Source organism: Podarcis pityusensis (genome assembly GCF_964106645.2).
Source record: "Podarcis pityusensis genome assembly, chromosome: 14".
Lineage (NCBI taxonomy): Eukaryota > Metazoa > Chordata > Lepidosauria > Squamata > Lacertidae > Podarcis > Podarcis pityusensis.
In genome coordinates, this window is record NC_138039.1 from 37,907,849 (window position 1) to 37,922,711 (window position 14,863).

Sequence of the window (14,863 nt, forward strand, 5' to 3'; positions counted from 1 at the left end):
CGAGGTACTATTTCTGGGTTAGTCTGTAACCTGAAGGGTCTGTAACCTGAAGCGTCTGTAACCCGAGGTACCAGTGTATTGGACATAAGACACAGCTGAATGCTAAAAGATAAAGAGAGAGCAATTCACCCAGAGCACAGTTAAATCTGTGGAACTCGCTGCCACAAGAGGCAGCGGTGGCTTTCAAATAGGGTTGGGCAGATTCATGGGTGATCTGAAGCGTATGTGACCTGAAGCGTATGTAACCCGAGGTACCACTGTATTAATTTATAGGGTTTGAGGGATCCCTCTCAAATCTGTAACAATATTTGGGAAAATGGTTCTCAAATGGCTCGGCTGCCTCTTGAAATATTGATACTAAACTTGGCACGAGGGCTCCTGAGGTGGGGGAGACAGTTTTTGTCCATGTTGCTGTCCGCCATTTTGAATCAAGATGGCAAACCAACATGTGACTTGGGCATGACTTGGGGCAATTTTTGGCACAATGGGTCCAAAGTCAGAAATTACACTTCTAAAAATTCCTGGGCGGTGACAGACACGCCCCACTAGTCCTTTATATTTATGTATATTTAGTCCTATACAGTGCTACCTCGGGTTAAGTACTTAATTCGTTCCAGAGGTCCGTTCTTAACCTGAAACTGTTCTTAACCTGAAGCACCACTTTAGCTAATGGGGCCTCCTGCTGCCGCCACGCTGCCGAAGCACAATTTCTGTTCTCATCCTGAAGCAAAGTTCTTAACCTGAAGCACTATTTCTGGGTTAGCGGAGTCTGTAACCTGAAGTGTATGTAACCTGAGGTGCCACTGTATATATATTGCAAGGCTGTGAAAGCTTCCCCTTCAGAATTTCTGCCAGACAGATATGCCGGCAACCTCTAACTTGCTGCCCTCTTTTTTTTCATTTAGTTAATAATGATGACTTGGAAACATTTCCCTCTGCAAATGGAAATCCTCAATCACTTTCATGGAAAGCGAGTTCAGGAGCTTGTAATGAAAAGCAGACCAACCTCCGCTCCGGCTGCCTGGTAGCCTCTCGTTCGAGTCAGCCGACCTTCGTACTTCAGTACAATCTCTTTGGCTTGTCTGCCGAGGAAGACGAGAGATTCATTCCGCGTGGCCAAAATCTCATTACATCCCCAGCTCCTGACGTCCCCCTCTCATAAATAACATCTAACGAACTTGCCAAGGAGCGCGAATTACTGCTGCAAAATGCAACCTGCCTTGTGGACCTTCCCCTCTCTCTCTACACTTAAAAGAAATTGGAGCATTGCAACAATGCTAAATCCATACCCTCCAACATTTCTCTGATGACAATACGGATGCCCCATTCAATAATAATAATAATAATTTTATTATTTATACCCCACCCATCTGACTGTGTTGCCCCAGCCACTCTAGGCGGCTTCCAATACATATAAAAACCTTAATAAAACATTCAACATTAAAAAAAAACCTTCCCTATGCAGAGCTGCCTTCAGATGTCTTCTAAAGGTTTACTTGGTTCGGGGGGGTCGCATAACTCTATAACCTCTAGCATTTCTCCGATGAAACTAGGGATGTCCTAAGAAAAAGTGAGACATTCTGGGAACAAATCAGAAACCGGGATGACTTCTGTAAATCTGGGGCTGTCCCTGGAAAACTGGGACACTTGGAGGGTCTGTAATTCCACTCAATGTTTTCTCTTAAACAAAGAAATTTAAGAAAACAAAAACTAAGGAAGAAGGTGTTTAACCACTACAGTGCCTGAAGGAGCCCTGACATAGCCTTCTCGGCAGTGGCGCCCGCCCTGTGGAACGCCCTCCCACCAGATTTCAAGGAAATAAACAACTATCTGACTTTCAGAAGACATCTGAAGGCAGCCTTGTTTAGGGAAGTTTTTAATGTTTGATGTTTTATTGTGTTTTTAATATCCTGCTGGAATCTGCCCAGAGTGGCTGGGGAGGCCTGGCCAGATAGTGTGTATGTATGTATGTATGTGTGTGTGTATGTATGCATTTATTTATTTATTATTTCCAGGTAGACCTAAGAAGATCACCCTCTGAAATCCTGCAGATTAATGGTTCTACTGTTGACTTACAGAATATTACCTACTGCTTATCACTAGGCAGATGCAGCCATTGATTTGTTTCTTGGAAAATGTAAATGATTTGAGATCACAAAACCCACAAGGGTGTATGTTTCAGAAATGACTGATGTCGTTGGAGAATTTCCATTACCTTAACGCCCTGAGTTTCTGCCTCATGGGCCAGGGTCTGCAACGGATGTTGGCCATGATCTCCTTCTGAAACTGTATATTCTGGAAGATCTGTTCTGGGTCACTGCTGTCAACCTTCTCATCCCCATTATCTTCATCTGAGTTGCTAGGTATGGCCGATATCCCATGGTGCATGTACACATACACACAGAGAGCGCACGGTGAGTTATCATCACAGTGATTTTTCAGCCAAAAGCAAAAGGTTGCATCAGTAAAACATACAGGTTGCATCAGTGCAGATTATCTAGAAACCCCCATCATACAAACAGATGGTTGGATATTTCAATCCTTGTGACTCTGGTACTTAATTTAGTCCACCTTTTCTGAATGCTTCTGTGCTTTAAACAGCAGACTGATAAACGCAGCCCCCAACACCACAATTCAACACATCTCTAATCAGACATTGCTCAGTTTAATGGGGCTTACTCCCAAGTAGAGAAATCTAGCTCAGGGAGGAAATTCAACTCAGTTCACATTTAAAGACACATCTATCACATTTTCACATTCAAAACAATAAGAGAATAAATGAACCGGCCATCTTTTATTCACAGTTACCTGGATTTTTTGTGATGCAGTTTTCCAACAAGTGTTGACAAAAATGGCATACATTAGGAGAATGTGTGCACAACGATGGGAATGTGAGTGAAAATAACTGAAAAAATTGTAGTAGAATTATATTGCTTGCAAAAATGTGCACATTAGTCAAAACTGTATTAAAAATGTGCCTACTGGGAGAAACCTGCAACAAAACGATACAAAAATTTCCTGGGGAGATTTATTTTCCTTAAGAAAATCCCAAATTGCTGCAGAAATGTGGAGAACTGAATTTAAGATTGTTAAAGTAAGAAACCGAGAGAACCGAAATTGTCCCAGATAAGCCGGGCTACCTGTCTTTCTGACTTCAAGGCTTGACCAAGGCACTTTATTTGTAGACCAGGGCGGTTAACTTTTTATACCAAGTGGGCCGCAAGAGTATTTTGACATGGAACCCACGGTCAAGTTCACTGCACGTATGGTGTTAAAGGAAAATATTATGAAAATGATGTATAGATGGTACTTAACCCCTGTAAAACTAGCAAAGATATATCATAATAGAGATAATCTATGTTGGAAATGTAAAGAAAAGGAGGGTACCTTTTATCATATTTGGTGGACCTGCCCCAAGGTGAAAGACTGCTGGGAGAAGATTTATAATGAATTGAAAAAAAATGTTGAAATATACATTTATTAAGAAACCAGAGGCCTTTCTTCTTGGAATAATAGGTTTGGAATTGGCCAAAAAAGATGTTAGATTGTTTTTGTATGCCACAACTGCAGCTAGAATTTTGTTAGCTAAGAATTGGAAATCACCAGAAGTCCCAACAGTGGAGGAATGGCAGATGAAGATAATGGACTTTTCAGAGCTAGCCAACCTGACTGGAAGAGTCCGCGACCAGAAGGAGGAGGAGTACCAGAAGGAATGGATGAAATTCAAAGACTATTTAGTTAAATATGCTAAGATAACTTAATTGGGAAAACTTGCAAATACCAGATAGGCTTAGGATTTAAATATGTGACGTTAGAGAATAATATGTTTAAAGTCAAAATGAAAAGAAAGAACGATGTTAAGTGATTAAGTTAATTTTATGAGAAAATTGGTTTTGGAAAACTATTACAATGATATACACTGAAATTCACCCAGGGAGATTTGAGGAAGTCACTTAACAATGTTACCAAGATTGGATCAAGTAAAGTTAAGATGTATGTTTGTTTGTTCAAAAATTTTGGAAAATCAGTAAAAAAAAAAATGGGGAAAAAAGACATGGAACCCACGGGCTGTACTTGTCATGTTGGGAGGGAGGCCAAAATTTGAGTGCCCCCTGCCCTCATGCTGCCTTCCCAAAGCTGGATAAGTGATGCGGCAGGCTTTGGGAAGGAGGCACAAAGCTCTCCCAGGGTCCTAGAGCCCTTCTACCTTCTTCCCAAAGCTGGGAAAGGGCTCTCTAGGCTCTGGGAAGAAGGATGGGGGACTCTAGGTGTTAAGTTGTGGGTGAACATATCAGACGACACAGCGATTCTTCAAACAGCTCTTGTTTATTCACAGGCCAGAACAGAACTGAACTGAAGGGTTCAGCCAGCCTGCTTATATAGAGCTCCAGTACAACGTAACTGTAACAATTTTCAAAAACTATCCAATCACTGAACGTCACTTTCGATCCCTTATTTGCATAACTATCTACAGTATCCCCCTGCTGGCCCAGGGTGAGAACTTCAGTACATAACACTAGGAAGCTGCCAGAGCCCTCATGCTTCCTTCCTCAAGCCCAGCAACTCTCTTACCTGGCTTTGGGAAGGAAGCGCAAGGGGTTTTTCGGAGGGGGGGGGGAGTTCAAATGTTGCCGAGGGCTGGAAAAAAGGCCTCGAGAACTACCTGCATTTTGGACCGCCCTGTTGTAAACACATGGCTCCGTAGGACTGAAGTGGCATGTCTGCATTTTCCATTACAAGCGCTCGCTGCACATTTAATTGCAGCTCCGCATCGTCTTCCATCTGAGCTGCACTGATAACACAGTGCTTCTTTCTAGAAATGTGTGTATGTGTAAATAACAATAGAATAAATGGCTCAAGGCCATCAATTCCCCGGGACTGCGAATAAAGGGCTCTGCAACCAGATCCTCTGCATATTTAACCAGATATAGGTCCCCCAATTTGATTTGCTCCGAAGTAAATATGCATATGACGGCGACAGCAACCTTAGTTTTAAAATAGCAATATTATTCCTCTGCCACTGAGGCTGCCATCCTATATATTTATCTATTTAAGAGCATTTGTACCCCACTCTTCATCCAAAAAGATTCCCAGAGGGGCAAACATATAATCAAGAGAGTCCCTATCCACAGGCTTGCCATCTAAAAAGAATCCACAACACACAAGGGGAAAGGGACAAGGAGGAAAGCAATCCTATATATGCTTACTTGGGAGTAAGCCTCACTGAGCTTTATTTGGGTTCCCCTTACGTTAGAGTTGATACACACAGGACTACACTCTGAGGGAAGTAGGTAGCATGTGTCTGACTTTTTTAACCAAGACTCATTGCTAACAATTTCCTGTTGCACATAAGAGGGGCAGTGTGGTGCAGTGGTCAGAGGGTTGGGTTGGGACCTGGGAAACCAGGGTTTAAATCCCCACTCAGCCATGATGTTTGAGCCAGAGTCATTATCTCTCATCCTAACCTACCTCACAGGCTTGTTGTGAGGGTGGAATGGGAAGAAGGAGACCTATGTAAGTTGCCTTGAATTCATTGGAGAAAAGGTGGGGAACCATATAACAATACTACTAGTAGTTGTAGCAGTAGTAGTAGTAGTAGTAGTAATAATAATAATAATAATAATATACATTTACTGAATTCAGACAGCATCTAGAGGCATAAACTGCATGGACAGTATTCCTCTTTGCAATGGTGGTTGTGAAGATTTGTGTGCGAAGGAGATGCAGAAGACCACACTTTCCTACATTCATAAAACGAGTCTCCGAACAAATAAACAACCAAAGAGATTTAATCGCTTGCCACCCTGCCGAAATCTATCAATAAAGCTGGGATCTTTCAGAAATAGAAATGCACAGCGTTGGAATTCAACACTGGAAGTGCAGAGAAACAGCATCTGAAAACTTGCAGGCAACGGAGATTTTAAAATGCAGGTTCCTGCACGCATCATTTCAGGGCATTACAAAAGGCCAGTTGCAAAAGCAGTGCTTGGGTTAGATTGTTAATTTGGACTGTGCGGGTGCTATACCCAGAATAGTGTTCTGAGTGTGTTCATTTTTAAACCATGTGTTAGACTCCTTGGGTGTCTGAGTGACAGAAGGAGGGACAGCAACGATTTTCTAATAATAAGAACAAGGAAGTAGATGTGGGTGGGTGGGTGGGTGGGTGGGTGTGAGAGAGAGAGAGAGAGAGAGAGAGAGAGAGAGAGAGAGAGACAGAGAGAATGAGAAAATCCCCAAAGGGACTATGCTCTTGTACTTGGAACAACTGAATAAAAGGGGGCATTTTTGGCTGGTGAAGCCTGTCAGGCAAGCATGAGAGAATCAGTACCTAATTAAATTCCCTCTCTTAGGGCTCCTCCAGACTGTCACTGTTTTGTGGTGCATACCAGAAATTTAGCTTTGTGCAACTGAAGTGGGTTGAAGTGTGCTGTCACCCAGGCGCAGCAAAGTCCCTTAAAAAAAAATATGAATCTGACTTTTTGCAGTTTGGAAAGTGACAAGGAAAAGCACTGAAAAGGGTGGGATGAATGAATAACATGAAGATGTATAAACACCCTGTAAGCAAATCAGGATGAATGCAGGACAAATTCATCCTATAAACAAGAGTGCTTAATAAGGACTGAATAGAATCTAACCTCAGCAGCAGCTTTGTGCAAGCAACCCTGAGCAGGAGCAGTCTCTCTTTGTACCTGGTTCCCCATAGCCTTTCTAGTCTAGCCTATCCTATCCAAAGGCAACCTCTCACCTGTGGGGTGGCTCCTGGTAGGTGTAGATGCTGGCATGGCGCTTCACCGTTTTCGACCTCTTGCAGGACTTTGCTGAAGAAGCACCTCCAGACGACATCTCAGGAGTTTCTGGATGTTTCAAAACTCAGGGTTTGGAAAGGCAGCAGCAACAATCAGATCTCGAGAACATGGGGGGAAAGCGTTGGGTACCACCAGGTATCTCAAAGCAGAACCAGAAGCTGACGGATCTTGACGTGGACTCCCTTATTTCCCCTCTTGATGGCATCTGGCACTCCTGAGTCTGGGAAAGACCAGAAAGCTGGAAACACAGACATAATCTTAAAGGCACAGTGCACCAGAGCCTGTAGCATAGTAGCAGCGATGCTTGATCTCCTCCTTCACGTCCAAGGGAGCAGCTGTGGTGCTCTTGGTCTGTTGCAGCAAAGGAAAAAGACGACATGTCTCGTAGCACACATTCATCAAGGCATAGCTTTCCCACGGAAAAGCCTACTGCATTAGACGCACAAAAATCATCATCAAACGATGCAGCCTGCTCTGGATGCTAGAAATAAATAAAACCCTGAGTCAAGAATGATTGTGGTCGCCATTTTAAAAGGGTAATTTTGCAGCGTTTGCATTTCAAGTGTGTAACACTTCCTAAAGCTGTGCCCTGGGGGAATCTCATGTCTGGGCAGGTGAGGAGCCTGTTGGAGGTGGGCTCTGTTCACCCTCCATTTGGGCTCTGCATACACCCCCTGGAGCACCCACCCATACCCCAGCTGCCCAGTCCACCAGGGGGCAAAACACTTGCCCTGCCCTGGGCACCGGCAACCCACGCTACACCGCTGTTCCACAGTATGCCACATTCCACAAACACACACACAACCCTCTTTCCATCCAGCGAAGGCATTATCACAGCTCAGAGACACATTTCAGCCAGGCAAAAGCACTTGAGAGTTCAGGGCAGGGCCAGTAAGGCGTCCTGGGGAGAGTCCTGAGGGCCAGATAAACATGCCTGGAGGGCCACATTCATTTCTTATTGAGTCCTCTGGTTGAGATTTTGCAAGGATGTGAGGCTTCAGCTGCCTATATTAGGCACCCAGGGCCTCTGCACACTTTATACGTCTCCTCTCTCAAGACGGAACATTAAGTTCTCTCCACTAGATTTGTAGCTGAGGGCAGCTGGCTTTTCTTCACACTCCCAGCTAATCTACTGTGTCATTGTTAGCTGAAAAAATGTCCCTTTTAAATGGCCATAGTTAAACCCTGTATGCATTCAGGCAACCAAAATGCAATGGCTGAAGTATTCTTCTCTTACCCAACCCGTTTTGTCGCTCTTTGGTAACCATACTAGGTTTTTAAGTGATATTCTCTCTCATGATTAAGAAACATCAAATGCTTTTTAAAGTGTTGTTTTGAAACCAGTGCAGCTTTGGAAAGTTCATTCCACCATCTTGATTCAAAATGGCGTTCAAATGCATCCAAACAAATGAGAACTTACTCCTTGATCCCAGGAAACCATTGTGCGAAAATATATGGTGCCCAAACCTATAACAAACAAGTTTCATGAACACTTTCTCACACGCAAATTCCTGTGCTGGACATGTTTTGTCCTTATTGTTAGAAAAAGTGCACTATAATGATAATAAATTAAGTAAGACAATTTCCTCATTAATTTTTCTTTCTCTCTCTGTCACCTCCCCTGAGTCACAATCCTACAAAATTGCCTGGCTGGCATAATTGCCAATCAGGCCACAGATTAAATTCAAGCACAAATAAGCAGCCAAACATCACAGATATATCAACTCCAAAATACCCTCCTCCAATCTCTCAGCTGCAAGGCTTATCTCAAGTTCCCAGATGGAATGGGTTAAGATAACTGTGTGGAACATCACAGAAGCCCATGAAAGTCTGTTTTGCTCATAAACTGGAGTCAAGCTGCCGGATCGCCCCTTTTCATGCCGGTGCTAGATAAACCTCTCATCTAATGATTTAACGACAATAAAATGGAGCAATTAGATTGGCTGATTGACTGGCCTAGTCTCAAGCATCAGTTAATAGTCTTGAGCACCTACTTAGGGATGGGTGAATCTGACTATTTTTGACCCATGCCAATTTAACATGTTATCACTCATAATTCCATCCCATTCCCTGTCCGCATTAGTCTGAAAATTAAATGCATATTTAAATTTGAGTATTTTGACACACAATCATATTTAAATGCAGCTTTCATCTAAAAAATAATCTTTAAATTAATTAATGGGGAACCAATTATTTTGTTATAACCAACAGAAATGTCTAGAACAGGGGTGAGGGACCTGTGGCCCTCCAGATGTTATTGGACTCCATCAGCCCCAGTCAGAATGGCCAATGGTCAGGGGTGATGGGAGGTACAGTCCTGTGACAGCACCCCATTCTTTAGTCTAGAACAGGGTTTCCCAGGGTCTCCAGCTGTTTTTTGGAATACAATTCCCATCATCCCTGACCACTGGTCCAACTAGCAAGGGATGATGGGAGTTGTAGTCCAACAACAGCTGGAGACCCACGTTTGAGAAACACTGGTTGAGGACCTTGTCACCAAGCCCAAGTTGCTGTGTGTGGATTTAAGAGTATGTGAACAGTATCAGAAATGGATAAAATGGAACAAGAACAGCAAACGTTGAATTCAGAAGCTTTTACGTAAAAGGAATACCTTTCTGCAATAAATAATAATTTCCTTAAACTGTTCCTTTGAAGCATCCTGCGATGCTCACAGCCATAACAGCTCAAGTGGGGACCATTTTCCAGGACTACTTAGACATGATATAGTTCCCTGCAGAGACAACATATCCAGCAGCTACATTAGCAGGGCTCCTTGGAGCTACCCAAGTCTACCAGACCGGATTCCAAGCTCCCCACCTACTTCAGATTCTGAACTAACTTTGCTGGCTGCCCCTATGAGACTAAAGATCTCAGACGAGCACCAGATAATACACAACCTTCCATGTGCGACTCCAGTCAGACTGTCTTTCTCAGGCCCCTTTGAACGTAGGCTGGATGTCACAAATATATTCAGCCCACCAGGGACTTTGCTGAAAGCGTCTTAATTGGATTATTTGGCATTGAACCTGAATCGCTGGAAACCAGGAACAGGATGCAGCTGAAATGCAGAAGGTAGAAATTCGGAGGCAATTGGCAGAGATGCAGGAAAGGGGGTGGCTGACACAAGTGGTCCAGCAGAGCTCCTGCCAGTATGATGAGTGGGCACTGGAAGAAGCAGGGTTGGAAGAAGGAAGCAGTGATCTGGGAGAACCTGTAACAGCCAGAAGACAAGAGGTGGAGGCAGGAGAAGCTGCTGGATTGGAGAGTGAAGCGCAGGTGCAGGAGCAGGGAGAGAGAGGTCAGGCTGGTGGAGAGTCAAGGGCTTCTACACCTTCTCCTCCTCCCCCCCACCTCTCCTATTCCACTGTCTTCCAGAACCAGAAGAGGACTGCAGTGAGAGGAACAGAAACAGGTTACACACAGGCAGGGTTGTCTAAAGCATATGCGGAACCGGGGTGCAAAGATCTGCCCAGCGGGGGCTCCCCCCAGGTTGCCCAGTCCCAGGCATGCAGGAGGTTGGAGCCGGCTGGCCGCCTCAGCGTCTTGCTGGCTCGGTCGCCCCTGAACTCGTGGCGCAGAGCTGCCCGCAGCAGAAGAGCCCGTCGCGGCGCTCCGACTGATGGGCAGGCTCTTCTCCAGACTCAACTCTCAGGCCCCGGACTCTCGGCCTGGCGCCCCTGAGAGCCCAGCACCCAGGTGCCCCACACCCCTAGCACCTATGGGTAAGATGGCCCAGGGGTAGCTGAGAGACACAGGACTGATGGTCATGCTTTCCCCTAATGTGTAAGTCTACTTTTGGCAATAATGATTTAATTCCTCACTCTGGGCATTCCTATTATTTTTTAAATGAAATTTCTACCCCACCTTTCCTCCCAATCTCATTTTGCTGCATTCACTAGGGGATATCCAACATTGGTCATAATAATTAGTTCATAAACTGCTGAATTCAGTGGGTCTAGGTAAAAAAGGTAAAGGACCCCTGGACGGTTACGTCCAGTCAAAGTCAACTATGGGGTTGCGGCGCTCATTTTGCTTTTCAGGCTGAGGGAGCTGGTGTTTGCCCACAGACAGCTTTCCGGGTCGTGGCCAGCATGACCACACCGCTTCTGGCACAACGGGACACCGTGACGGAAACCAGAGTGCACAGAAACGCTGTTTACCTTCCCGCCACAGCGGTACCTATTTATCCACTTGCACTGGTGTGCTTTCAAACTGCTAGGTTGGCAGGAGCTGGGACAGAGCAACAGGAGCTCACTCCGTCATGGGGATTCGAACTGCCAACTTTCTGATTGGCAAGCCCAAGAGGGACAGTGGTTTAGATCACAGAACCACCCACATCTCTTCTTATCACATAGAAGCAACCCAGGTATCAAAGAGAAAGCAACGATGCGGGAACAGAGGTGTATTTTGCTGGAACACAGCACCACCTGAGTCCCACGCCTAGGAGTAGCTAAGAGATGCAGGACTGATGGGCATGCGTTCCCCTAACATGTAAGTATACTTTTGACAATAACGAGTTAATTTCTTGATCTGGACATTCCTTGCCTGACAGTGCTGTGACACTCATTCTTTTATTAATCAAATTTCTATCCTGCCTTTCTCCTCAGTCTCATAATAATTAGTTCATAAACTATTGAATTCAGTGGGTCTTTTCTTGGTAGGACTCCTGTTGAATACCATTCGTTCTCTCTTCTCTTTTTTTACTGCTTCCTGTGGTGGTTAGTGAGGACACGGGTCCAAGTTTACAGAGGACAACCCTCTGTTTGAAGGGTGGTTTGGTAAAAGTGTGTGGTTTAGACATAAAGAACCAGAAGAGTAACTGCAGAGGCCTTGAAGTTCCCCATCAGCAGTTAGCAGTACTTGGACCACAGACAGAGCAGGCCCATAGGCTCCCTGGACAAAGTCTTTCACACTATAGAGAGATGGATTGTGCTTCTGCTGAAAGCAGGTAGAGGGAACTTTTGGCTGCCCAGACATTGTTGAACTACAACTCCCGCCAGCACCAGCAAGCATAGCCAATGGCCAGGTGTGAGGGGAGTTATAGTTCAGCCAAATATCAGTGTGATATTGAGCAAGCTAGTGATTAAGCCTCTGGTAGTAAACATTACAAAATGAATACTATTGATCCATTTTGCTCCCAAGATAAAACACTGAGATACATAAAAAGCGGCGACAGGCAATCACTGGGGTTTTCGGAAGCAATGAAATACAGTAATATCTCCAGGACATAAAATTGCTCTGTGACTTGGGCACATTCTGTGTTGGACGACCTTGAAATTTCCTGAGTCATGACCACTTTCCGCCTTCAGTTTCTGATGCCTGCCCTAAATCTCACACACTGTCATGCTGCTCCATGCTTCATGCACTTTGCATTTCCCTGCCGTGGAAGGATCTCCACATAAATTATAAAGGAAATGGAGCAGAGATGTAATCACAGCACCCAGTGCTGCCATGGCAGAGAGAAAGCGCCAGACAAAAGGGAGCAAGCAAAGGGGCAGGGTTTAAATCAGTGTCACTCCACTTGGTACAACGGATAGAAATGGTGAAACCTGCCCCGCTGCTTCCAAAGCAGTCCTAGATTATATCATCAGACAATCATGTGACCTCAGTACTTGGAAGGCAAAGGCTGTTTCTGACCATCAGGGGAATGAAATCCTGATGGGAGACATCAAATTTATGCTGCTTTTGTTTTTCCCTTTGAAAAGGGAGGTATTCTACAACCTGCTGGGCGGCCCTTAAAACACTGCAGAGGTGGGTGGGTGGTTGCCCATATCTTCCTCCAGTTCTGCTTCACAAGTGGATTCCAATGCAGGATCACAGGCTCATGGGGTATAACAGATGCTGGAGCATGCCATAGTCAGCAGACCCCGGTGCTAGGGACATAGTTAGGGACACGGGTGGCGCTGTGGTCTAAACCACTGAGCCTCTTGGGCTTGCTGATTGGAAGGTTGGCGGTTTGAATCCCCACGATGGAATGAGCTCTCATTGTTTGGTCCCAGCTCCTGGCAACCTAGCAGTTTGAAAGCATGCCAGTGCAAGTAGATAAATAGGTACCACTGTGGCAGGAAGGTAAATCATCATCATCATCATTTTTAATTTGTATACCGTCTTTCTATCTTACAATACTCAAGGCAGTTTACAAGCTGAAGAAACAAAAAATGTACATCTTATAACAATCTAATGCAATACAAAAATGTGGTAATAAAACCTAACTTTAAAATAAGCAACCTACATCAAAAAAGTAACATTAAACAATCATTAGAATAGTATAAAATAATATCCGCATATAAAATTAAACAGAAATTCACCCTTAACAGTTACGATAAATAATTTCTAAACTATAATCAATAAAACAACGGCAAGCGACAGTACATAAAATAATACAATAGAAATTGAGAAGCAGAGACTAGAGGTTGGAGCAAGGCAGGTAGAAGAGAGCGCCTCTCCCCTCACAGTACTTCCTCCAGGCACAGCTCCCTTATGAAGAGTCCCAGGGCTGGGGGGGGGGGGGCAAGGCAGGTGGAAGAAGGCCTTGCCTGATGAAGTCTCTCCCCTCACAGCACTCCATGCGCTCTGGTTTCCGTCACGGTGTTCTGTTGCGCCAGAAGCAGTTTAGTCCTGCTGGCCACATGACCCGGAAAGCTGTCTGTGGACAAACACCGGTTTCCTCGACCTGAAAGTGAGATGAGTGCCACTACCCTATAGTTGCCTTTGACTGGACTTAACTATCCAGGGGGGTCCTTTACCTTTGCCTTAGTCAGCAGAGGTCAGTCAGGCCAGGCACTGGTTTCTTTTCAGATTGTGCAAATCTTTTGATTTTGCTCAGATATCAAGCCAAAGTCTGCCTGTTTCAAATATTCAGCACCTCTACCACTTTGTCTGAAGAGCAGCTTTGGGGCTGGGAGGCCGAGAGGCTAATCTGATTTCCAGCATAATCAGATTTGGTATCTGTAACATGATCTAATGTGAAGCCACCATATCAATAAGACAAACAGCATTCACCTCTCAGAAAAAGCAGCAGGCCCAGCGGAACAGACACAACAGCTGGTATCCAGGAAAACTCGAAGATACGCCGCGGCTGCTGCATTTCCAAAGGGGACTGAAACTGACATCATTTTATTACAGAACAGAAGATCTGGAAATCTGCCCTGTCTATGCCATCCTTGGGGAGCTGCGCCACTGGCATGGGAAGATGCCATATCATCTACTTGTGCATTTCGCTGCATTTCAAGAATCAGGGGAGGGAAACGGATCAGGTTCACCTTTAAAGGAGAATAGACCTAATTTGCAGGGATGCGGGTGGCGCTGTGGGTTAAACCACAGAGCTTAGGACTTGCCGATCAGAAGGTTGGCAGTTTGAATCTCCGCGACGGGGTGAGCTCCTGTTGCTCGGTCCCTGCTCCTGCCAACCTCGTAGTTCTAAAGCATGTCAAAGTGCAAGTAGATAAATAGGTACTACTCCTGCGGGAAGGTAAACGGCGTTTCTGTGCGCTGCTCTGGTTTGCCAGAAGCAGCTTAGTCATGCTGGCCACATGACCCGGAAGCTGTATGCCGGCTCCCTCAGCCAGTAAAGCGAGATGAGCACCGCAACCCCAGAGTCGGTTACGACTGGACCTAATGGTCAGGGGTCCCTTTACCTTTAGACCTAATTTGCACTTTCAGAATGTGAACCAAAATGCGGGGCTGTGCACAGCCCCCACTGATTTCCCCCATTGCCCTGATCCAGGAGCCCCTAATCAGAGTGATGTTGCCTTGAGTCAACCCACGGACCACCTGCCTCACCCCAGATCCATCCACAACGTGATTTGAGGTTCAGGCTTTAACATATGGTTGGGAGGGGGAGGAGCAGGAGGAGACACTGTATCTCCTCCTCTCCACAAAGCTGACTAAGAGTGGCCAGGATTTGATCCTGCAGGGTGCTGCTCTTTGCTCCTGAAGTAACAGCAACCAGCACCATGAAGCTGGCAGGCTTGGACTACTGCAATGCTCTCTACTTGGGGCTACCTTTGAAGGTGACCGGGAAACTACAACTAATCCAGAATGCAGCAGCTAGACTG

General features: G+C 45.2%; 1 protein-coding gene across 4 annotated transcripts in view; it reads right to left on the reverse strand.

Annotated features, from left to right (window-relative positions):
* Window positions 1–14,398, reverse strand: part of TMC3 (transmembrane channel like 3) — a 39,579-nt gene extending 25,181 nt beyond the window's left edge. The window contains exons 1-4 of one of the 4 annotated variants that reach the window (XM_080980303.1): window positions 13,809–14,398; window positions 6,746–7,287; window positions 2,216–2,359; window positions 1,007–1,082 (exon numbers count right to left, since the gene is read on the reverse strand). In XM_080980303.1, coding sequence (XP_080836429.1) covers window positions 1,007–1,082; window positions 2,216–2,359; window positions 6,746–6,843 — 318 coding nt within the window. In that variant the 5' untranslated portion in view covers window positions 6,844–7,287; window positions 13,809–14,398. Of the gene's footprint in view, window positions 1–1,006; window positions 1,083–2,215; window positions 2,783–6,745; window positions 7,288–9,417; window positions 12,464–13,808 lie in introns of those variants that run through there. The other 3 variants (XM_080980302.1, XM_080980301.1, XM_080980300.1) reach the window with 3 other exon arrangements.
* Window positions 14,399–14,863: the final 465 nt, after the last annotated feature.